General features: G+C 39.6%; 1 protein-coding gene and 1 long non-coding RNA gene across 6 annotated transcripts; both read right to left on the reverse strand.

Moving 5' to 3' along the window:
• Positions 1–360: 360 nt before the first annotated feature.
• maff (v-maf avian musculoaponeurotic fibrosarcoma oncogene homolog F) lies at positions 361–6,145 on the reverse strand. Of its 5 annotated transcripts, XM_005448020.4 has the most exons (4): positions 5,701–6,145; positions 3,444–3,577; positions 3,127–3,219; positions 361–2,940 (listed from the first exon to the last, which is right to left on the reverse strand). In XM_005448020.4, exons 3-4 carry the CDS (start codon positions 3,157–3,159, stop codon positions 2,497–2,499), a joined length of 477 nt encoding a protein of 158 aa, XP_005448077.1. In that variant the 5' UTR covers positions 3,160–3,219; positions 3,444–3,577; positions 5,701–6,145; the 3' UTR covers positions 361–2,496. The 5 variants fall into 5 exon arrangements, with proteins under 5 accessions (XP_005448077.1, XP_005448076.1, XP_003438574.2 ...); XM_005448019.4 differs by lacking the exon at positions 3,444–3,577 and having other exon boundaries at positions 5,701–6,144; XM_003438526.5 differs by lacking the exons at positions 3,444–3,577; positions 5,701–6,145 and adding an exon at positions 5,578–5,682.
• A 9,564-nt stretch (positions 6,146–15,709) lies between these two features.
• Positions 15,710–20,551, reverse strand: LOC109203118 (uncharacterized). The gene is made up of 2 exons (XR_002063045.2): positions 20,488–20,551; positions 15,710–15,764 (listed from the first exon to the last, which is right to left on the reverse strand). It is a non-coding gene; the product is annotated as an uncharacterized LOC109203118 (long non-coding RNA).
• Positions 20,552–24,060: the final 3,509 nt, after the last annotated feature.

Here is a 24,060-nt window from a genome sequence, read left to right on the forward strand (position 1 = left end):
CCAATTTCATTTCACCATGGTTTTGCTAACCACTCGCACATGTAGCATGACTTTATCTTTGCATCCAGACCAATAAGTTTTGCAACACATCCTGTAGATCCGCTTCCTCTCATGGACCGCACATGTTCCAAAAAACAAAACAACCAAGACCACAGTTTTATGTACAATATGTACAACATTTATTATAATTAATATATAAAATAGACAATGTACTTAAATTTTCACAATAGAAAAAATACAAGTAATAAATACAAAGACCATTTCTGTTTTGCAGGTATTATAAAACATCCAGCAGGGTTTGACAGATGTGAGACGTTAAAATATAGAGAATAAATGCTTTGCCACACTAATACTCATATATAGCTAAATATATGCCTCATATCTTTAGGAGTTATTTGTCAACACAGTTTCATGTGTTACCATGCCTACTTAATATATTATATTGCTAGCACTATTCAGTGGCCTAAACTCCCATGAAATTTAAGCCTGCTGAGTGAAACAGGCCTACGTCAGACGGAGGCTTTTCAAGTGAATAAAACACCACCTCTATGCACCTTCTTTTCCAGTCTGCTGTGCCTACTTTCCTTCTCCATCATCCGGCTCCTTCTCAACCCTCCACTCTCACCCTCGTCTCCATCAGTCTTCTCCCTCTCTCTCTAACCTCCTGTGTATCTTGCCTGCCCCGCCCATTCAGAAATGACCTCAATTTTTTTTTTCTCCGCACAAACAACATACGATTCATCTTAGAAAAATAATGTCCCTCCAAGATATCCACGACGACGAGCTAGTACAAACATTGCAAAAATATACGTAAAACACACATATACACGCACGCACGCGCACACACGCACACAAATCGTCATACATCAATATGGCCATTGGCTTTGAGCATATTTCTACACAGCTAATAATCAAACGTTTTGTAAAGTAATCATCGTCGCCACGCAGCACAATAATTAGACGTGAGAATATCCTCAGACTAGTCATAAGTACTTTTTGAAAACATACAGAACATCACAGCACTCGTTAGCTTGTCTTGTCATAATATCTACTTTTAAATACAAATAAAATTTAGAATATATATATATATATATATATATATATATATATATATATATATCTGATAAATGTCACTCAACATTTGCGTCTCTCAGACATTACAAACAACACAACAACGGGAATGTTTGCAGAGGATTTGCATCGGCTTGAGCGTAATTCCTACCAGACGTGATTCCGCTTCCACACATTCGTTTATTCAATTATTTATTTTAGCAAAATGACCAACATCTGTCGTCAGAAGGAGGAAGCCACCGACACTAGACTTGGCCAAACTGCTGCACGGGAGTTTTCATGAAACGAGAAATTTGGGATTAAAGCTCAGAAAAAGATGGAAATCCACAGAAATCACAATGAGAAATAAGAAATGTGTCGTTTCAGACAATCAGGAGGACTGGTGAGCTCCTTCATACACTGAAGGCACTGCATTAATGGGAAAAATGAGCACACAGATAGTACAGAATTGTCTTTTTGGACTGGTGAGATCCCCCCCACCCAAAAAACTGGAAAATCTTAGTGAATCAACAACTTAGAGAAATTCACAATACACTCAGGCAGCACTTCTCAGCCTTTCTCTGACCGTTTCTGCTCCCAAAAGTCTCATGACTAAAGCAGCTAGAGAGCCATCAATGGAACGAGGTGAACACAGATTAGATTATCCCACCGGCACATAAAGTGACATAAAGGGTGAGAAACTGCATTGACAGGGAATAAAACGAAAAAAGAAAAAAAAAATATAGGGGGGTGGGAACACGAGGCTGAGCTAAGCTAGTGATTTCAGACTAAAAGGCATTATGGAGACCGAGGAAGCTCCACCCTGGCATTTTGCTGTTGGTCAGGTGCCATAAACGGAAGCAGAAAGGCGCCCCAGCCTTTAGGTAGCATAATCAGGCTACACCAGCCTCGCTGTGGGGGGTTGCTGAGGAGTAATGGTGCTCAGTAACCCTGTTTGGCTTGGTTGGGCTTCAGTCAGAGTCCCCGTGTAGCTCAAGGGAAAGACTGTGAGGGTTTTTTGTGCATAAATATGTGCGACGCCTTGTTCACATTAAACAGAATTTGAAACTTTGAGTGCTTCAGGAAAAAAAACAATTAAAAAAAAATAAAATAAAAAAATTAAAAAAAATCACTAAGTAAATCTTACTTGACCAGACTGCTGTTTCATGGAGGATCGTCAACAGAGGACATCTCTATCAAAACTACAGTATTGAACCTGTTTGTTTCCTTGTTTGTTAGAAAGGTGATCGTAGCTGTGATCGGATTTCTGTCAATTGTAATGTGAACAAGGCGCTTAGTATTTTCCTATTATTACAAGTCATCCTGCTCTCCTGCTTGCGTGAGTATTAAGGCCTGCAGATGTGTGCGTGTGTTTGCATTGCAGGCTTCCCCGTCCCCACCCCAAATCCCAAACCCCAAACCCCAGTCTGGTTTCAGCATCTCCTTCTAGGATGGCTCCTGCTCCCTTTGTGGCTGAGGCTGCTGCGGACTCTTCACGATGGTGATGACTGAGGCGGTGTTGAGGCGAGGGGCCGTAGCCAGTAGGCTGCCTCCTCCCGCTTCCAGACCCCTGGCGAATCTCTGAAGCGCAGCCAGGCGTGCGCTGAGCCCCTCCAGCTCCTTCCTCATGCCGGCGTTCTCGGCTCCGAGCCTCTCCACCTCTCTCTGCAGCTCCATCTTCTGCTGCTCCAGGGCCTCTCGCTGAGACACCCGTTTGACCCGGCAGCTGGCGGCATATCCCCGGTTCTTTAAGGTGCGACGCCGCTGCTTCAGCTTCTGAATCTCTTCGCGGGAGAGACCACGCAGGTGGAGATTCAGCTCTCGCACCGACAGGGACATTAGCTCGCTGTCCGACAGGAAGGGCACGTTCTCGCCGCATTCCTGCTTCACCTGAAGTAAAAACAGGAGGAAACAGGAAGAGAGGAAACATTTAAAGGAGGAAGAATGAGAAAGAAAAACATACTTTCTTTTCTTCTTCGTTTTTTCAAAATTACAGTTTTCTCTCTTGAAAAAACAAAAACCCCCACAAAAACAAAAACCCCCCATGACTCGGTTTTATGTCTGGCTGTGTTTTACCTTCAGAGCTTTGCTGTTTCTTTCTGTCGTCATGATCCAGTTGTCTTTGTTTTTTCCCCTCCCCAAGCACCAGTAAAACCAGATACACACAATCTGAAGGAACACAAACACAAACAACATCACATGAAACGTGGGACACTGTGCATTTTTGGTTCATAGTCTGCCTGACATTCACCATCCGCTCACAAGACATGCAGTCATGCACTACTGAAGAAAAAGGAGAACCTGCAGATCTTTCGTGCTTCTCCAAAGCACGCCGTCTCATTATAATTTGTGGTTTCATGTGAAAGAAAGGGGAGGTTTTGAAAGTGACATGCCTTTCTCTGTTAGCTGGAATTATCAGGAGGAAGTTATCATGTGGCTGCCCTTTGGTTGCTCAAAGCAGGTGTCCTAACCAATTCCCTGAACACTTCCTCTTGTCAGCACAACACCAACGGTTCGAGGCTCTTGGCTTTAAAAAAAAAAGCAAAAACTTGAACATGGGGTTTTTAAAAGCGACAGTTTTCAAACAGTTAAACTTGAAAAATTACAATACTTGATTTGAAAACAAATCTGTAATAACATTTCTTAAAGAGTCTACCTGGGAAACACAGGTTTGACACAGACTCTTATCAGGACTGCCTACACACCTTTCAAATGCCACAGCGTGGGATTAAAGTCTAACATAAGTGGGCCAACTTCAACTTCTACCCCCACCTTAGTCACTGCTGCTTATTTAAACAAAAAAAGAAAAGATCACTCAGCACTTCAGCTGGAGACATTTTTTGTTGCCTTTCCTTCACCTAGAAGTGGTCTGTTGACGTGACGTGAAGGTACTCTGGGCCAGCTATACAGCTAAAACTTTTTGTATGATAATGTTTAATGAAGACCACCAAATTTCACTCTGACATCATGCAAACCATGGGGATTTTCCCATCTTACTTTTGCAAATTCACTCTGTTAACTTTCTCATTTATTGCAACACTGGATTTTCTCCTTAGGGCGAATGGTCTTTCCCTATGCCACTCTCACGCTGTAGTCCAGAAAGGGCGAGAAAAAACACAGTAAACACAGAAAGCTGCATGTCATGACAGAGCGCTCACCGCTTACTTTAAGGTTGTTGTTGACCTTTTGGCAGCGTCTGTGATGAGCTAAGAGATGAGTGCAGTCGTCTCTTTTTCTTTATTTTTCTTCCTGACACCCAGACTGATCCCTAACAACCTTTTAGCCTCTTTTCTCTTTTAAATCATGAATCACCAAAAAACAGCGTGTGTTCATTTTAATTATTGAAAAGACATCCACAGCTGTATTTAAATCGTGTCATAACACTTTTACAAACCTCAGTTATATTGTGACTTTTCCTCTTTAAATTATACATAAAAGACACAGACCTGATGCCTTAATGACTATAAAAAGAAGACTGCTGATGTGCTTAGACATTACAGGAGACGACTTACATTTCCAACAAGTGAACCACAAGCAAAACATAACCAAAAAGGGTCATCTGAGTTAAAATGTCACGTTTGATCTCTTTCCTTCTGGGGGGAATCCCATTTGCTATAACTGCGTAGTCATAATAAATAAAACAATAACTTGCTGCACGGGCCTCCAACTCAGGCAAACTGGATGGTAAACTAAAAGGGCTAAATAAACAATGCTATTATGGCCAGACAATAAACTGCATTTCCCGAAATGCGTAGGAAGTAGAGGTTGCAGCAACAGCGGTTGTCCAACCAGCCGTCGGACTCCGGCTGTAAACCGAGGAGACCGCCGTTTCGTAAAGTCAGGGTGATTCAGCAATAAAGCCCTTGCTCAGCTCCACCAAGACTGCCGGTCAGTACAAATATAGGAAAACCGTGGGTGACCGCGTCTTTCTCGGTCAGTCCAAACAACACAGGATATCCACATTTGTGCCACACTATAAATACCCAGTTTGAGGACATAGTAGTTTTTGTTTTTTTCTTAAGTAAAGTGGTAAGCAACAAGTGAACGCAACGCAGCTAAACCTAAGCTATAGCACGATTTCAGAAATTCCACTCCTGTCTATCTTCAGTACTTAATATACAATGATTAAATACCGAATGGTTAACACAAGCCAGGCCTGGGACCTATATTTATTTATTTATGTAGCTCCAGTTAGCATCTAGCCTTACCCTTAAAGAGCGGAGCTGGACACCGTAGGGCAAATGTGCGCTATAGTAAACAGCTATCACTAGAGCCCCTTCCGACATGTAGACTTTTATCCATTTAAACTGTATTTAAGCACACTTGTGAAATAAGGAAGTGATAACTCCCCCCTCCGGGTGTCAGTCTAGCCGAGATATAGACAGAAATATGCAGAGCGGGGCCAAATTATTCGTATCATCTTAAACATGCTAGTATGAACTGTTAGCAACTAGCATAAACGGTTAGTGACAGGCTAAAGGAGATTAAAGCCAACTGCTGACTGCTCATTTGTCCTTGGTTGGTTACCATTCGAGGACTCTGGTTGGCACGTCCCCCGGCAGATACCATTCCTCTAGTGCTCAGCTGTTACCCCGAATACCGGCTAAACATTTTAATGTTTAGTATTTTTCTTAAAAAGTAATGATTTACCTGATGGCTCGACGCAACTCCGGCGACAAAATGTCAGTCCGCCTTTTCCCGGAATTACTCCGCTGCTCTCTGAGGTTGGATTCTTTCATTCATAAAAAACACAAGCGACAATGACGTCAGGCCTAAAGAATGAGGGCGGAGCCAAGCCCGCCCCCGAGACGTACTCCGAGAGGATGTAAACAAGGAATCCCTGAATCCCAGAACTTTTCCATGACCATCCCCCAGCCACTCTGGAAAGCCATAACACCCTAGGAGAGGATTCAGAGTCAGCCTTTCCTGGAACTATCCAGCCCAACGACGCTGAAGTTGAAAACTCCAGCAGAATTCAACAATAACAAGAAACTATTTCAACTTAACCCCAACTTATCAAACTTATCAAAAGCTATAATTTACAGTTAGGAGAAAATTCCACGAGCGTCTTTTCGCCGAAACACCGTCCTGTTAGCCACCTAATAATAATAATAAAACGTCGAATACGTCTTCTTCTGGTTCTAATTTAAAGATTACTGATGCTTCCGTATGTAGGGACATTACTGCCCCCTACTGGACAACAAGCGGAGAAGCATAATAGCGTTAAAAAGCTTTAACATGAAAAGCAATTTGAAATTGCTTTGTTGTTCATTTTACTTGATGTAGAACTAACAGAGCGACTGTCAGAGGAAAACAGGATCAATTCTATAATACTGTGCTCATATATTTCGATCACTGATTTTAATAAAAGCATCAGAAATTTTCCATAATTATTTCCCCAATTCCTATTACCACAAATCCCACAGGGCCACTGATATATAAACACTGTACAGCAGGACGGTGATGCAGCACCAAAAGCTCCAAAACGTGTTATTAAAATGAGGTAAAAGTTTCCACTGTATCATTTCCAAACTTTAAAGAAATACTGTTAGTCATTGGCTGACATAAGAACTTTCTTTGTTTTAGCTCTTTAAAACATTTTTTTCCAATACATTATATGACTTCACAATGACACAAAAGATTAATACACTACAATATATTTCCATATTACCAGTGCTGACATCAGCATAAATGACCTATATAAGCTGCTGATGTCATCTTGCTGACTCAGCTCAAATGATCTATAAAATATTGCTGATATTGTCATGCTGACATCAGCAAAAGGATCTATTACAACTAAAGCTATAAGAGTATTTCTGTATGGAAAATTGAGTTAAATAAAAGTGCTAATTTTTAAACTGCATCCATCTTTTTTTTTTTATTGTTTCCACAGTGAAAGGAGGGATTTTTTTTAATCATTTCTGTTTGTGTGCAGGGTCACCCACAGAGTGTGAGTCATAAACATTACATTTTTACATTCAGCAGGCTGACATCAGCGTGTTGTATTAAACCAGGCTGAGGTCAGCATGTTGTAATAAAAGCATCAAAGTACAACACTTGTCGTTCAACACTTGTCGTTCAGAGGAAGTTCAGTGGTCTTTTTATTTAGTTTTTTTTTTTATCTCCATCCTGTAAAATGTTATACACCATTCCTATAACAAGGACATGATTTGTGACAAAAACGGACAGAGTGATTTTTGTTTTGTTTTTCCCATTAAATTAATTCAGGAACCACAATGATCCTAGATAATCTGAGGTCTGTCAGTATATTTCTGACTGCTGTCAATGTAAAAACTTTAACCAATAGAACTCAGTTTTAAACCCATGGCATTTACAATAATAATGTAATATCTGTGTAATTTCTTCTAATTAAATTAATGTGCACAATATTCCCAGTCTCTCGTTTTCTTCTTCAGACACTCACAATCAAATGCAACAATAAAAACAATTTAAGACGTTAGAATTAAATCCCTCTTCCATTTTGGAAGCTGTGCCATTTAACTTCAACACTTGATCTGAAATAATATCAAAAAGCATCAAAACAAATTCCTGACAATTTAAAGAAAGAATAAATATTCCACTGCAGTAGATTTGTAAGGAAACGGTCTGCTTTGAGGACTGATTTTTACTGGGGTTTTTTTTAAAATCATATCTCCCAATCATGGGTTAGAGAAGGAGGATCCCTGTTCATTTACTTCCTGTTCCTTTAAGAGTCAATAAATATGTTAAATGACTCTGCTCTGACTTGAATTGTGCATGACGGTCAGGTGAGGGTCGATCTTTCCACAAATGAATGTTGCTGCTTTCTCTGTCAGTCATTTACAGCTGCTGTTGTCACTGTCTGACAGAGAAGGGGAGGGGAGAAACCTTCAATTCCTCCAAGCAAATTGTACCAACATATATGTTATTTAATGAAGAAACCATACAATGAAAGAGTTTTGTCTTTTGTATTAACATTTATTTTGAAATAAGATAAAAGTTATTAAATTTAAACTTAAATATAATAGCTGCTGGTCGACTGGTAGTGAAAAAGGATCCTCTGGTTGGAGGCAGCTCAAGAAGCAGTAGCTGTTAATGGTCCTTTGAGCTGGGTTGAGGTGTTACAGCCTAGGTGAGGTCTGATTTAGACACCCATACTCCATCTGCTCCACCAAAGCCAATTCTAATCTTTACAAACGTTCTTTTACAAACACCACTGGACTTTTGAAAACAAGGTTTGACATCTTTAGGGGTTTTTGTTGTGGTTGTGTTTTTTCTAGACAGCTGATTTTATTCTATCACAGCGTTGAGGAAGAAGGTGCAGGGCTTTGTTGAATTTAGGAAAATTACTGATCTCAACTGCACAGGTAGCTAACTAAAAGAACATCATGATTTACAGTTAATTTTAGACTTGGTCCAATTTTGAAAGCGCTGTACACAAATTTGATGTGCCACGATTACAAACCTTTCTTTTGAATACTTGTTTTTTTTTATTTCAAACCAAAAAATGTACCTTAAAAATGTAAATGCACGAGCAAACTACTTGTGACTAAACACATCTACATTTTTTGTAGAGTCTGAGTCTTTAATGATACAGTTTTTCCCAAGTGTTTACACACAAATACTTGACTACAACTGATGCACCAACCCCCTGAGCCAATTCCGCTAAACTACAAGCACAATTCCTGCTTTTCACTCAAATTGCAGTTTTAAAACACACTTTTTCAAAACACTACACACAATTCTCTGCATTTGGCACAATTTTCATGAAGAAAATCTCTTGTTTGCACAAAAAACACACTGGCATTCAAAACTGTAAACTCAGTTGCCCTACTTGCATACTAACTCCTCACATGGGTAAACACCTTTCACACATAATTGCAATTAAGAAATCAGAGCTTTATAAAAGGGCAACAGGTGAGTTCTTCTGTTTTGGAGCAATGGATGCCAACAATGGAAAAAGAGGCAGAGCCAGAGGAGTGAGAGTAAGAGGAGGAGGATGGGGAGGACAAGGAATGTAATCTACGATGAGATCAAAGTAATTTTTGTTCACCATGTGGTCAACCATGGTGTAACAATGAGGGTGGCTGGGCAAAGAGTACAGCCAAATTTGAGCAGGTACACTGTAGCATCTATCATCCGGACTTTCCAAAATGAGAATATGTAAGAAATCTCACTGTACTCAATGAGTGCATTACTGTAGCACAGTACTGCCTGTGGACTGTTCTGTAGGCTGTGAAAATACTGCAAAGTATGTTTCACGTATTTGGGAAATGTATACCTACTTTGTATTCCTACATAGTAGGCCTATTCACAGTATTTTACAGTATACTTTTTGTATTGCAGAGCTGAAAACTTACCAACACGAGGTGGTCGGGAACGTCTTCTGTCTCCTGAACAGGAGACTGAAATCATAAACATGGTTCTAGAAAATAACGCCATAACAGTACAGCAAATACAAAGAAAAACAATAGAAGACAAGAACATATTTCAGAATATTGATAGGGTCAGCTTATCAACACTGGACCGTGTCTTGCACAGAAATAATCTGAGGATGAAGCAGCTCTGCAAGGTACAGAGCAACTCAGAACGCAACTCAGAAACACTCAAAGAATTGCAATACAACTATGTGCAAGTAAGTCCCATACAATCCCACAATTGATGCATACTCTCAACACTATATACATTATAGTACTGTACAGTAATCATACTCTGATTATGCTTCCCACTAGTGATCACTCCAAGTCTGTATTACGTATCATGTGTGTTTCAGAGTCTGGTTCACTGTCCACCCATGATTTTTAGGACAACTGGGAAAAACTGTAAACTGACTGTGGTCACAGTGTCTCTCCTACCAGCAGTCAGTGATGTTTTCAATGAAACTTTATTGTAATCTTCCCTTTTGCTGTCCTATAGACAGCCTAAGACATCATCACATAGTTGCTGTTGCTACATTTTTAAATTGCCTCTTCCTAATCGCTCAAAAAAAAGTAAATGACGGGGTAACTTTTAAATTTTTTCTAGTTTTTCCCAATTGTTTACACACATTTCCTGAAAGCCTGCCTCATATCATCAGAACTCTACACACAAATCAAAAAACACACACACAACGGGCAAAACCCTTCAATTCTCCTGCAAAATGAAACTTTAAATCCAAAACAATGTCATTTCTTCTCAAAATGGCGTTTTGTTTTCAAATGACACACACAAACTATCACATGAAAAGACATTTATATGAACCAGTTGAACACTGATGTGCTTACAGTTTTTCACAATTGCTAAGACACATTCCTGGAAAGCTGCTCTCCTTTTCTCCAAACAGTGAACACAAAACCCAATTTTCAAGCTACATTCACAAAACCTCTGACTCTTCTTGCAAAACCAAACTTTCACCCCAAAACAGTTCAATCTGTGCTCAAAACTGAACTATGCCGTCAAATCATGCCTAAAGTCAATCTAAATCATATACTCTACTCAGTAGTTACTAAACACTACATAGAAAAAAGGAAAACACAAAGCTCAGGACATGAAGTGGTAGAAATAAATGTTTATTTAGGCTAAATGCATGTTGCAAAACAAAATACCTGGGCATTTCTAACACTTGTATATAGAAAAGAGAATTTGCCAAAAAACAGAAATCTGGTGCATTTTCTACTTGTACGTAGAAATAAAGCACACAAATATAAAAATGAAGTACAAAGAAAAGAAGTGCATTACTCCACCACAGCATAATTTCTCCATACTGGGTCAGGCTACAGGACTTCATTTACATCACAGGCCACATTTTCTCTGGAAAGGCAACGGGGGGAAAAACCCCTGGCATGTTGTATCCAGGCTTGACATGCCTCCACATCCATGTCACCACAGGCCAGTTCCATGGCTTGCAGGAGATTTACCCTGGTGTAAGGTTGGTGTTCATATACCTTCCACCACCATGAGGAGAAGAATTCTTCAATGGGGTTCAGGAAAGGGGAGTGCGGTGGAAGGCAAAGATTGATAAAACCACCACTCCCTAACCTGGAGGCCTCTGTGAAAACCCCCGTTGTCCCAAACAACAACATAGATGGGCTGCTCATCCTGCTGCCCTAACAGAGCATCTTGCACGTGATTGAGGAAGATGAGGAGCTGGTGAGTGTTGTAGGGCCCTAGGTTGGCATGATGGTGGACAACACAATGACTGCCGATGGCAGCACACAATGTGACATTGCTACCACGCTACCGAGGGACACCAACAATGGCCAATCACCCTACGGTCTCTCCTTCTCCTTTTGGTGAGATTAAACGCAGCTTCATCCATGTAGATGTATTCATGGAATTTTTCCATTGCATCCAGTTCAAAAACTCTCTGTAGAAATATATATATATACATTTTTGTAGGTGATGTAAGCCAACTACAGTAAATCAATACTTACAATACTGACTCTGACTATCGTCCCTTGGACCATGACCCCATCTTCGAACCCCCTGTAGCTCACGCTTTATGTTCAGAGCTTCAAGTGCAATCTGTAAATAAAGCTTTGTTATTTCGATCAAGTACAGTGCCGCCATCTGAATCTGCTTTTGAGTCGACTCTCATACTCTGCTGTAAAAATACGGCCAGAGACTTCATCTACCAGTATTTGTATAAATGCTCTCCATATTTATGTAAATGTCTGTAACTTTACCTAGCAACGTCTCAGTGCTGTGCTGTGGTTGACATCCTGATGGAAGAAGCATGAAAATATTTGTTATGTCAGGCTGGGAAAACCTAATGGAGGACGATTGCTGACTATTAGCAGAGAGTCTGATGGCTACACTCACTGCACGCCTCAGAGGACAGAAGTTCATTAGCTGCTGACACATGAAGGTTTTTTTATATTACCACATATTTTTGGTATGTTAGAAAATTTCTTTCATGCCTAAAAATGTAATTCACTGACCTGTGCATAGTTGTCTAAAAAAATTATCAAGAATTTTATCAGGCACCGCCACCTTGAAAATATGAAGACTGAGAGATGATTAAGTCGAGTCTGTGCCTTCAGTTATGTGTGAGTGTCATTAAATGTATCATCCTAGGACAATCAACCATGTCACACCCCCGGCTCAACAGGAAGGGCATATTATGGACATGACACATGACTATATACAGTATGTGTACTATAAAAAGTACATTTATTAAAAAGTGTTTTGTGTCATCAGTTGATTGTTAATGTGTGCAGTCTGTGTATGGGTGTTTCTGTGCTGTGCAAAGCTAACAAAATTCAAACAAACCCAAACGACCTTGAAAAGCAAGAAACATTTGAGCAATTAACCAAAGTAACTAACATTGTTCCAACTGAGCCACTCCCCTAATCCAACAATCCTGGAAGTATAGATATAGCGGCCTAAGGGCCATCACACACATTTATTTAGAATCAAACAGTTGAAATCACAAGTAAAAATACACAGTAGAAATCAGTGCAGACAGCTGTTCTTAAAAAGGTCAAAGAAAAAGGTTGTAGATTTGACTTGACCTGGATTTTCTCTTTGTGTATGTAAAGAAATCTAATTAAAAAAACAAAACAAGAAAATAATAATAATGAGAAAATACCCCTGTTTTGTAAAATCTTATAATTTATGTAAATTGAGGCATTGAGTGTCTTAAAGATGAACATCATTAACACAGTTTTGGATTTATCTGATGTCAGGAGCACAGAACCCCCTGATTTAATCTACCATAATGCTTTGTGTTATGTTGTCACGGTAACATGAAGTAAAAAAACATCAAAAACAGAAACTGAACTGAGCACATTTAAAGGACAACAACAAGACTGACAGCTGGAAGACAAGAGCTTTTGAAGAGGAAATACTTTTTTGGATTTCTCTTAACTTTGGAAATTTTGCCAATACAAGCCAAGGTGGAAACAGGGAGGGAGGAGTCAGGATTACATCTGAGGACACGTTAAAGTGCAGGATAAGGAGAGAGAAAAACAGCGAAAAAGGGTGACCAGAGCTAATCATGAAGACAAAGAGACGGACAGCAAAACTGTGAGTAACATAACACACTAAGAGCACTGAAAATTAATATCTAAGTATCTTAATTATGGTTAGCTGCAGTTACATTAAGAATAGAGAAAAATATTGCACTGATCTAAAGAAATATTACATTTGATAAGGTCAGGGTCTAAAGCTTCAGATTTATGTGTTCAAGTGTTCTGAAAAGGCATGAAAAAGTTAAAATGAAAAGCTTGTTGTAGAAAACTTGTTAGGGGAAATGAAAACTATTTAATGTGGGGAAACAAGAAAAACCTAAAGATTTTGAACACCTGACTTTGATTATTGATAGAAAAGTGGAACCTTGGAAAGAAAAAATGGATGATCAGTACAGTATTGTGGGAAAATGTTTGGTTTCTTAAGAAGAGACACTGAACACTTTTAGAGAGTGTTGATGTCTTTGTGAATAAGTTTCTTGTACGACTAGTTGGGAATTAACATGAGAAACTGACAGTAGTTAACACAATGTACCACTGAAACACAGCAGGTATTATTGCTGAAAATGGGCCTCTGTATACCTATGTAGATATTCCACTGAACCTCATTCATCATTTGTGATCAATCTCTTTTTAAACATTCATATTTATTGACATTTGTCATTAATTTAACAGAAATCTGAACATGAATTTCAGTGTTTTTATAAAATCCGACGTTTCTAATGCACTTCAAACTTTTGAGCTGTAGTGTAGATGCAATGATAGTGTATGGCTCTTGATTATAGCAGATGATATAGGAGTATGAGGACAGGGAGAGACTGTTAAAATGTTATGAGCTGTCTTGCTGCAGAGAAAGTGGAGTCTGTCATCCTTGAAATGCTACCAAGATAGGCAGCTGGCAGGATTGAATGATGCTCTGCCTCTGTGGTCGAGTACAGACATAGGCTTTAAGCAACCATGAGCCACTGATAAGCGTGACAGATTAGAAAGCATGCATAAAGTGGACTAGTACCTATGAGCCACTTATAGGAGAGAATACATGAGCACGCAATAAAGTGGACTTGTTAGGGAGAGTTTCCCATCAGCCTTGAAACACTTGAAGTCAATTTTTAAAGAAGGACACAGTTTAAAAATGTAGCCTTGGATTGGAAGTGATGAGAAAATCCTGATCAGATACAGACAGATACATGCATACAATACACACTACTGCTCAACAGTTTGAAAAGTCCTTGTTTAAAAGACAAATTTCCATTGGTTTTCATGTAATATTACATGAGGTTTAACAGTAATGTTTGCACAGAGGTTGTTTTTTACATAAATCAGTTATGTTGTTTTAGAAAATCTCTACACAGTAATACAGGGGCCCACTTTTCAGTAACAATCACTCCTGTATTTACAGGTCACATGGTGGTACTTAATGCAAATGTATCAGGTCAGATGGTTCATATATGATTGGAATCATCTTACTGACAAGCAGAGCTGAAAACTACTCTGCAGCTTAAAAACACTAAATTTGGTTAGTTGGGGTCTGGAAATTCAACTTTATGCGTTCAATCATTCTGAAAGTGAATGAAAAAAAAAATTGTTTTTAAGAATTGGTTTGATGAAATATTATTATAGGAAATGAAAAGTGAAAAAAGAACAAGGTAAAAACAATTGAAGGTTTTGAACATCTGGGTGTGCCACTGTTGTTATAGAAAAGTGCAAACTTGGTTTAATCAGGTTACAAAGTGAAAACGGGATGATCTGACATGAATGTTGCAAATTTTGCTGTGTTTTGAATCTGCACAATGATTTTGGTCTATGCTTATGTCTTGACTGACAAGTTCAGGATTTCACATGAGAAACTGACAGTAGTTAACACAATGTACCACTGAAACACAGCAGGTATTATTGCTGAAAATGGGCCTCTGTATACCTATGTAGATATTCCACTGAACCTCATTCATCATTTGTGATCAATGTCACTTTTAAACATTCACATTTCTTTTTTCTGATTAATTTAACAAAGATATGAACATGAATTTCAGTGTTTTTATAAAATCCGACGTTTCTAATGCACTTCAAACTTTTGAGCTGTAGTGTAGATGCAATGATAGTGTATGGCTCTTGATTATAGCAGATGATATAGGAGTATGAGGACAGGGAGAGACTGTTAAAACGTTATGAGCTGTCTTGCTGCAGAGAAAGTGGAGTCTGTCATCCTTGAAATGCTACCAAGATAGGCAGCTGGCAGGATTGAATGATGCTCTGCCTCTGTGGTCGAGTACAGACATAGGCTTTAAGCAACCATGAGCCACTGATAAGCGTGACAGATTAGGAAGCATGCATAAAGTATACTAGTACCTATGAGCCACTTATAGGAGAGAATACATGAGCACGCAATAAAGTGGACTTGTTAGGGAGAGTTTCCCATCAGCCTTGAAACACTTGAAGTCAATTTTTAAAGAAGGACACAGTTTAAAAATGTAGCCTTGGATTGGAAGTGATGAGAAAATCCTGATCAGATACAGACAGATACATGCATACAATTGTAGAAATGTTTAGCTTATTTTAGAGTTTAGACATGTAGGAATGTTTAGTTTGCTTTAGAGTTTAGAAATGTGTTAAGATAGATTGTAGAATTATAGCAGAGACACTGCCCTGGATATAAACAAAGGCCTGATTGTGTCATGAGCTTAGAAGTAGATTTGTAACTGGATAACTGTGGTCTGGAGGGGAGATGGTATTTATGGCCCCTAGGAAGAGACACACACCCACAGTGTTTTAACTAATATACTTCCACACCTATATGCACACAGAAATAGTAAATGTATTAACCCGACTAACACACACACACACACACGCAATGAAGCTCATTAGGATCAAACACAATTTTAAGTAGGAAATACTGTTACCATCATCCTGTCTGGTTTATTGAGTGGGTTGAGAAGTGATATATAGACGACTGAATTAGTATTATTTTGGGGAACATGATAACAGGGGTGAACAGAATCCTGCAGCCAGAGTTTAAATGAATAAAACTAGCAGATTTTTTGTTTTTTTTGTTTTGTTTTGTTTTGTTTTGTTTCTGATGTATGGGGAAGGTTTTACCATGGCACCAAGTTTTAGATTTGGTGTGTTTTCACCCATTAGAAAAATAATATTCTGGGACAAGTCCTAAGACTGGGCTTCTGTATTTTTTTTACTTTTGTTTTTACTTTTGTTTTTCAGTTTTATCTGTTATTTTTATTCTATTTTTTGTTTTTGAACAGTGCACTGATTTCTGTTTGTGAATTTCTTTTCTTTAAGCAGATCTGCACGACAGGAATTAAAAGCGCTATACAACATGTCGAGAAAACCGTTGCAAGTGAGTTTCTCCAAAAATTACAATGGGCTCTGGAGAAAGCCGCTTATTTGGGACAATTAGAAAAAGAGAGTCCCTGCCCAAAAAGGATTCAGCGAGATAATCCGATCTAAAAGTTCTTCTTTTCTTTTTTGAAATGACGTCATTTTGCTGTGGGTGGAAATGAAAATGCGACGATAATTTCCACTATCAGCAAAGAAAGAATGGCTGAATGAATGAGTGAGAGAGAAAAAACTGACTGACTGGTAAAAGCTGACAATAGCTGACAAGACTTGACCACTACTCAAGGTTAACCTCCACCTAGACAGGACAAAAGGGTGGATGAATTTATGTGTTTCTTTTACAGGAGCAGGAAGATGACAGCAGCATCCTAGGTTGCGTGACGATTTAACCTTTTAAATGCCACTTTCTGTGTTTGTCAATCTATCAGGGCTGTGTTATTCATGGGCTTGTGCGCAGCGTTAACATTTACATTTCTTTTCTACAGCAGAGAGTTAATCATGTGTCTGATTATGTGAGTTACAGCAGGACACACTAATGGTTAATGTTCTTTCTACTACAGGATTACTGGGTTTATGAGTGAAGGGAACTGTGTTTACAGGCTATATGTTGATTATGCTATTACACTGTGTTCTTGGGAAAATGTTGACTATTACAGGGGAGAAGTGAAAATAATGTGAAACACATCCTGTGTTGGAACCAGTGTCACTGCTTTTACAGCAGGCTTAACTTTATGACCTTTTATAGCACCTCTGGAACTTGTTGACCTGCGCCTGACCACCAGGATTGTCCATCTGTTTTGTTAATGTTTGTATTCCTAAGAGTGCATGTAGAGGATTCAGCAGAAAACAGACAAGTGACATGAGAAAACAAATAAGAGATGCAGTGTTTATGGAATAGTTGAATATGGGCTCATTAGCTGGCCACTACTGAGCTCATAGTAAGTGGAGTGACATTGCTTAAGGAAAGTCACGATTAAATTGTGGAATTAATTTGGATTGAATTCATGATTTGGGACAAATTATGGCAATAATTGTGATTTAATGATTTGAGAAAACCTGCACATGATACTTGTCTTTTATGCTGAATACTTTTTTATTCTTATGATCTATAGTTGGTTGAAAATGTGAAGTTTGATTTAACAGACGTTGTCTTCCAGGATACAGGCTCCAGGAGGAGCTGGGAGTTAAACAAGCTAAACATTTAATTGCTGACTGATGTTTTTACACAGGGTTACAGGTTGGAGTATGGCTGCTCCAAGTGGGAAACCCTGGAGATTGTTTTAGAGAGACGGTGCAACATTCTTGTACATGTCTCATTGGGGAGTTGACACATGGTGAAAGCCATGTGGGGAGAGGAGTGTCATTTTTAAATCTGTAGATGTCGTGAGGTGCCATGACGAGAAGGAGTGACTGAGGAGATCGTCTACAAGATGGGAGCTGAGGCCAGGAGAGAGTCTTCAGGAGGATCAGAGATCACCTTCAGCACAGCAGACATGGCGCAGGAGATCGTCATGAGGAGACTCTGCACAGCAAAATTTTAAATAAAATGAAAGAGTGTCGACGTTGACGTTGAGGAAGACAACTAAGGTGTACGACGTGCTCTGCCTTAAAATCTTCAGCAGCGTTGGAACGTGAGAATCGAGGGATGGAGAGAGCGTGCCAAGCTCCAAGAGTGACAGCGCAGAGGAAGTCCAGCGATGGAATTGTGATTCTGTGAACAGCACAAATGATTTGATGCTCTGCAGAGAAGCCTTCTGCGTGGGAGAAGATGTAAACAGACAAGCCTTTCATCTACATTTACATCATGTCAACTTCTTTAGACCGGTTGAGGGGAAATTTGAGAGAAACCGTAGTGTTAGGTGTGATAATTGTTGTTATTGTAACTGTGATTTTTCTTATAAGTGAATTGCCCAGAGACAGACCCGAATCCATTCCGGCGACTCCACCATCACAGGCCACGGCGAAGCGAACCAAACGCAGTGAAACAGGTAAATCAGATGAGTGTTTTGATTATTATGGCGGTATAGAGTTGGACCACGTTAAAGGGTCCACAGCCTCGTATACATTCGACCTTTGTGCTGTCATTAAATGTAAAGGTTTAAACAGTTCATGGCGGGGATATGATGTCTGGGTAGGTTACAATCCAATGGTAGATATAGAGTGTAATAATCAGAAGCTTGGCTACCCCTATCACACTTATTGGAAGGGCCCGTGTGACCATTGGTCTACCATAGTGGAGTATTCTGGCACGTGGCACCCCTACAAGGACACCACGTGGCAGAAGCTTGGGTTTCAGCGGGACTTCTCAGCTGGGCAGAACCCGTTGACCCTCTCACTGAATCGTTGGCATGACACTGTGTGGCCCGCTCGATCCGTGGTGTACTTAGTCAGAGGAGTAGACGTCTCAGGGAAGGACCCATACGGTCTGATTAAAATTAATTTTAGAGATTTTGCACCGGATGTGGCTGAAATAATTGTATTAACACCTCCCCCACCATTGTCACTTTCAGAATCGGGCCCACAAATACTTGAGGTAGATTATACGAGACTCAAACCTAAACAGTTCATTTCAATGGCCACTGGCTACCATGAGAGCAATTTATGGCTAGATTGGCTCATCCAAAATGCTAGGGAACAGAATGTTTCAGATTGTGTGGCGTGCGCAGCTGCCCACCCACATCTTTTCACAAAACCAGCTCCTCTATATCCCGAAGACCAGTGGGGATTTGAGTGCATGCTCAGACTCACCAGAGAAGCGGCTTCTGAAGGTAATTGTACTAGGTTAGCAGGTTTGTTTTCACCAATAGGTAATGACACTGTACTTGGTCTTTTCACACTGAGAAGAGCCAACTACACATGTTTTAACTTTACTGTGTTTTTCCCTGACAGACATGAGCATGAGGCTGGGGAGATTGATGCCGATTGGTGCACTGTGACGTACCTGGCCAGAGGCAAGGTATCAAAAGACACCGGCACCGAAATAGGCCTGTGGGCATGTGCTGGTTTGTATTATTATGGTGGCTACAGACTGTATGTTAGAAGTCCTAGTGGGACTTTTGGTCTCTGTGCCATGGTACGTCTAGGTGCACCTCTCATTTTAGTAGGAGAAAAGGGGGTGCGGCTGGCTAAGCCCGGCACCGCTCAACTGACAGCCACGCGCAGACGTCATGTGTCGGCTAAACAGTCACCAGGATCGTTTGACCTTACAATAGGATCACCAACATACAGAGATGCTATTGGGGTTCCTAGGGGTGTGCCTAAATGAATTTAAGGTAGCGGACCAAATTGCTGGAGGATTTGAAAATCTCCCAATAATTTCTGCATTTTTTCCAGTAACTTCTAGCAAGAATGTGGATCGTATTAATTATGTGCATTATAATGTCCTGAGATTGGCGAACCTTACTAGGGACGCAGTTGACGGACTTGCTGAGAAGTTGGGTCCAACATCTTTAATGGCAGTACAAAATCGGATGGCGTTAGATATGTCGTTGGAAGAAAAAGGGGGCGTTTGCGCTATGTTTGGGGATATGTATTGTACTTTTATTCCAAATAACACAGCTCCAGACAGCTCTGTGACCCGAGTTCTGGAAGGCCTAAGGACGTTGTCCACCACAATGTATGAGCATTCGGGATTGGATAACCTGCTGGAAGCGTGGATGACCTCTGTCTTTGGGCAATGGAAAGGTTTGCTTATGTCAATTATGGTTTCTTTGTCTGTTTTTACTGCAATATTAGTGACGTGTGGGTGTTGTTGTGTGCCTTGTATCAGAGCTTTTTTCGTAAGACTCATAAATCGTGCTGTGGGAGAATCTGATACAAAGTCCAACACTAGGAGACCTTTTTTGGGAAATGGGGAGTCACAGTATGAAAACATTATGGTGAAAGATTTAGTGTAGTTTTATCTGCCATAGGGCAGATAAAAAGGGGGATTTGTAGAAATGTTTAGCTTATTTTAGAGTTTAGAAATGTGTTAAGATAGAATGTAGAATTATGGTAGAGACACTGACACTGCCCTGGATATAAACAAAGGCCTGATTGTGTCATGAGCTTAGAAGTAGATTTGTAACTTGATAACTGTGGTCTGGAAGGGAGATGGTTTTTTTTTTATGGCCCCTAGGAAGAGACACACACCCACAGTGTTTTAACTAATATACTCCCACACCTATATGCACACTCACTCACGTGCACGCACATACCAGGTATGCACACACAGGCACTCATGTGCTCGTGCATACACACAGAGACAGAGTTTGGAGCACACCATGGGGGATTTATGATGGGGTCGCCTCTATAAAGCTGCCTGGAACTAACAAAGGGGTGAAGATTGTTTCAGAGGGACACTGGCCTCGTCTTCCCTTGTAGAAGTGCATGCTTAAATGAAGATGAATAAAGATGAATAAAGATTTTGTAAAAATAACTACTGAGTTCCGGTGCCATTTCTGGATCCCTCGACGAATAAAAGAACCGGGGTAAAACTGATTTCGCAACACAATACACACTACTGCTCAACAGTTTGAAAAGTCCTTGTTTAAAAGACAAATTTCCATTGGTTTTCATGTAATATTACATGAGGTTTAACAGTAATGTTTGCACAGATGTTGTTTTTTACATAAATCAGTTATGTTGTTTTAGAAAATCTCTACACAGTAATACAGGGGCCCACTTTTCAGTAACAATCACTCCTGTATTTACAGGTCACATGGTGGTACTTAATGCAAATGTATCAGGTCAGATGGTTCATATATGATTGGAATCATCTTACTGACAAGCAGAGCTGAAAACTACTCTGCAGCTTAAAAACACTAAATTTGGTTAGTTGGGGTCTGGAAATTCAACTTTATGCGTTCAATCATTCTGAAAGTGAATGAAAAAAAAAATTGTTTTTAAGAATTGGTTTGATGAAATATTATTATAGGAAATGAAAAGTGAAAAAAGAACAAGGTAAAAACAATTGAAGGTTTTGAACATCTGGGTGTGCCACTGTTGTTATAGAAAAGTGCAAACTTGGTTTAATCAGGTTACAAAGTGAAAACGGGATGATCTGACATGAATGTTGCAAATTTTGCTGTGTTTTGAATCTGCACAATGATTTTGGTCTATGCTTATGTCTTGACTGACAAGTTCAGGATTTCACATGAGAAACTGACAGTAGTTAACACAATGTACCACTGAAACACAGCAGGTATTATTGCTGAAAATGGGCCTCTGTATACCTATGTAGATATTCCACTGAACCTCATTCATCATTTGTGATCAATGTCACTTTTAAACATTCATATTTCATGACATTTCTCATTAATTTAACAAAAATCTGAACATGAATTTCAGTGTTTTTATAAAATCAGACGTTTCTAATGCACTTCAAACTTTTGAGCTGTAGTGTAGATGCAATGATAGTGTATGGCTCTTGATTATAGCAGATGATATAGGAGTATGAGGACAGGGAGAGACTGTTAAAACATTATGAGCTGTCTTGCTGCAGAGAAAGTGGAGTCTGTCATCCTTGAAATGCTACCAAGATAGGCAGCTGGCAGGATTGAATGATGCTCTGCCTCTGTGGTCGAGTACAGACATAGGCTTTAAGCAACCATGAGCCACTGATAAGCGTGACAGATTAGGAAGCATGCATAAAGTGGACTAGTACCTATGAGCCACTTATAGGAGAGAATACATGAGCACGCAATAAAGTGGACTTGTTAGGGAGAGTTTCCCATCAGCCTTGAAACACTTGAAGTCAATTTTTAAAGAAGGACACAGTTTAAAAATGTAGCCTTGGATTGGAAGTGATGAGAAAATCCTGATCAGATACAGACAGATACATGCATACAATACACACTACTGCTCAACAGTTTGAAAAGTCCTTGTTTAAAAGACAAATTTCCATTGGTTTTCATGTAATATTACATGAGGTTTAACAGTAATGTTTGCACAGATGTTGTTTTTTTTTTACATAAATCAGTTATGTTGTTTTAGAAAATCTCTACACAGTAATACAGGGGCCCACTTTTCAGTAACAATCACTCCTGTATTTACAGGTCACATGGTGGTACTTAATGCAAATATATCAGGTCAGATGGTTCATATATGATTGGAATCATCTTACTGACAAGCAGAGCTGAAAACTACTCTGCAGCTTAAAAACACTAAATTTGGTTAGTTGGGGTCTGGAAATTCAACTTTATGGGTTCAATCATTCTGAAAGTGACTGAAAAAAAAATTGTTTTCAAGAATTGGTTTGATGAAATATTATTGTAGGAAATTAAAATTATTCCATGCGTGAAAGTGAGAAAACAATTGAAGGTTTTGAACATCTGGGTGTGCCACTGTTGTTATAGAAAAGTGCAAACTTGGTTTAATCAGGTTACAAAGTGAAAACGGGATGATCTGACATGAATGTTGCAAATTTTGCTGTGTTTTGAATCTGCACAATGATTTTGGTCTATGCTTATGTCTTGACTGCCAAGTTCAGGATTTCACATGAGAAACTGACAGTAGTTAACACAATGTACCACTGAAACACAGCAGGTACTTGTCAGGGGCCTTCGTCTGGTGAACTAGTGCTCATGTTTCATTTTTGGGGTAATGAGTATTATTTTTTTATTGGTCTTTCTGGATTGCTTTTTATGCTTGTTCATTGGTGTGGTCTGCTTTTTGTCCCCTGTGTATGAGTTTGTGTGTGTGTGTGTGTGTGTGTGTGCGTGCGAGATGGTGTGTGAGTTTTTATGCCACACCAGGCCTGGAGAGTCTCCCACCTTTGAGCCAGACATACCTGAGGATAGTCACTCACCTGTTGCTGATCTGATTTGCCTAATCAAGGAGTTCTACTTCAGAGAGCAGTGGAGCGGCAGTTGGCGTGCGTTTTTTACACCAGGAATACATTTACTTCTCGGACTCGTATTACTGTGTTTTCAATCATTCTCTTGCTGAAATGGTGAAGGTGTTTTTGTCGGCCGGTGGCAGGGACTGTACTCATTGTGGCATCTTCTGTTTCCAGGTGGTTTGGGGAAACGTGTGGAGGAAACAGTGCACCATTGTACAGAAGCACCAAGGAGGACAAAACACTTCACGAATCATGGCACCGGGATTGGGAACGCACACGCTGTTGATTGTTGGCACTGTTTGATACTTTTTCATTGTAAATAAACACACTTTTTCCAACCAGAACCTTTATGAGTTCAATCAGTCTGAAAGATTGTTTGGATGAATTCCTTGGTGAAATATTATTATAGGAAATGAAAACTATCCCATGCGTTAAATTGAAAAAAGGAAGGTTTTGAACATCTGGGTGTGTCCTTTCTGGAGAATCTCCAAGGGTGTGTTTCAGTGGTTCACATCCAAGTGTATCATGTTTGTCACTGTGGTGTCCTGTTCTTACTTTCATTAATTTTTCAAGATCATCAAGATTTTTAAGCTCTAAGTATCAGGTTTGTTGTGGCTGGCCTCATATTGAAACTGTTCTGGTGTTTGAAATCTCCTGTGCTGTTTGCCGCTGTAGTCTTTTATAAATAGTAAATTGGTACCCAAGTCACAATCTGAGACATAATCTGGTGGTTCGCCCTGAGTGTATAGCAAGAAAAAAAGCTTTTAAACATTTTAGACTCAGCATTTTGCTTTTTAAATTTCAATAGAGACATTTTTACTTTAGTAAAAGTTTTTTTAAAGGTTAATAAATCAAGCTTTTTAATGCTAACTCTATTTAGATCAATGGGCCAACATTACCCTGATGTATGCAACC

This window comes from Oreochromis niloticus, linkage group LG8 (genome assembly GCF_001858045.2).
Source record: "Oreochromis niloticus isolate F11D_XX linkage group LG8, O_niloticus_UMD_NMBU, whole genome shotgun sequence".
NCBI lineage: Eukaryota > Metazoa > Chordata > Actinopteri > Cichliformes > Cichlidae > Oreochromis > Oreochromis niloticus.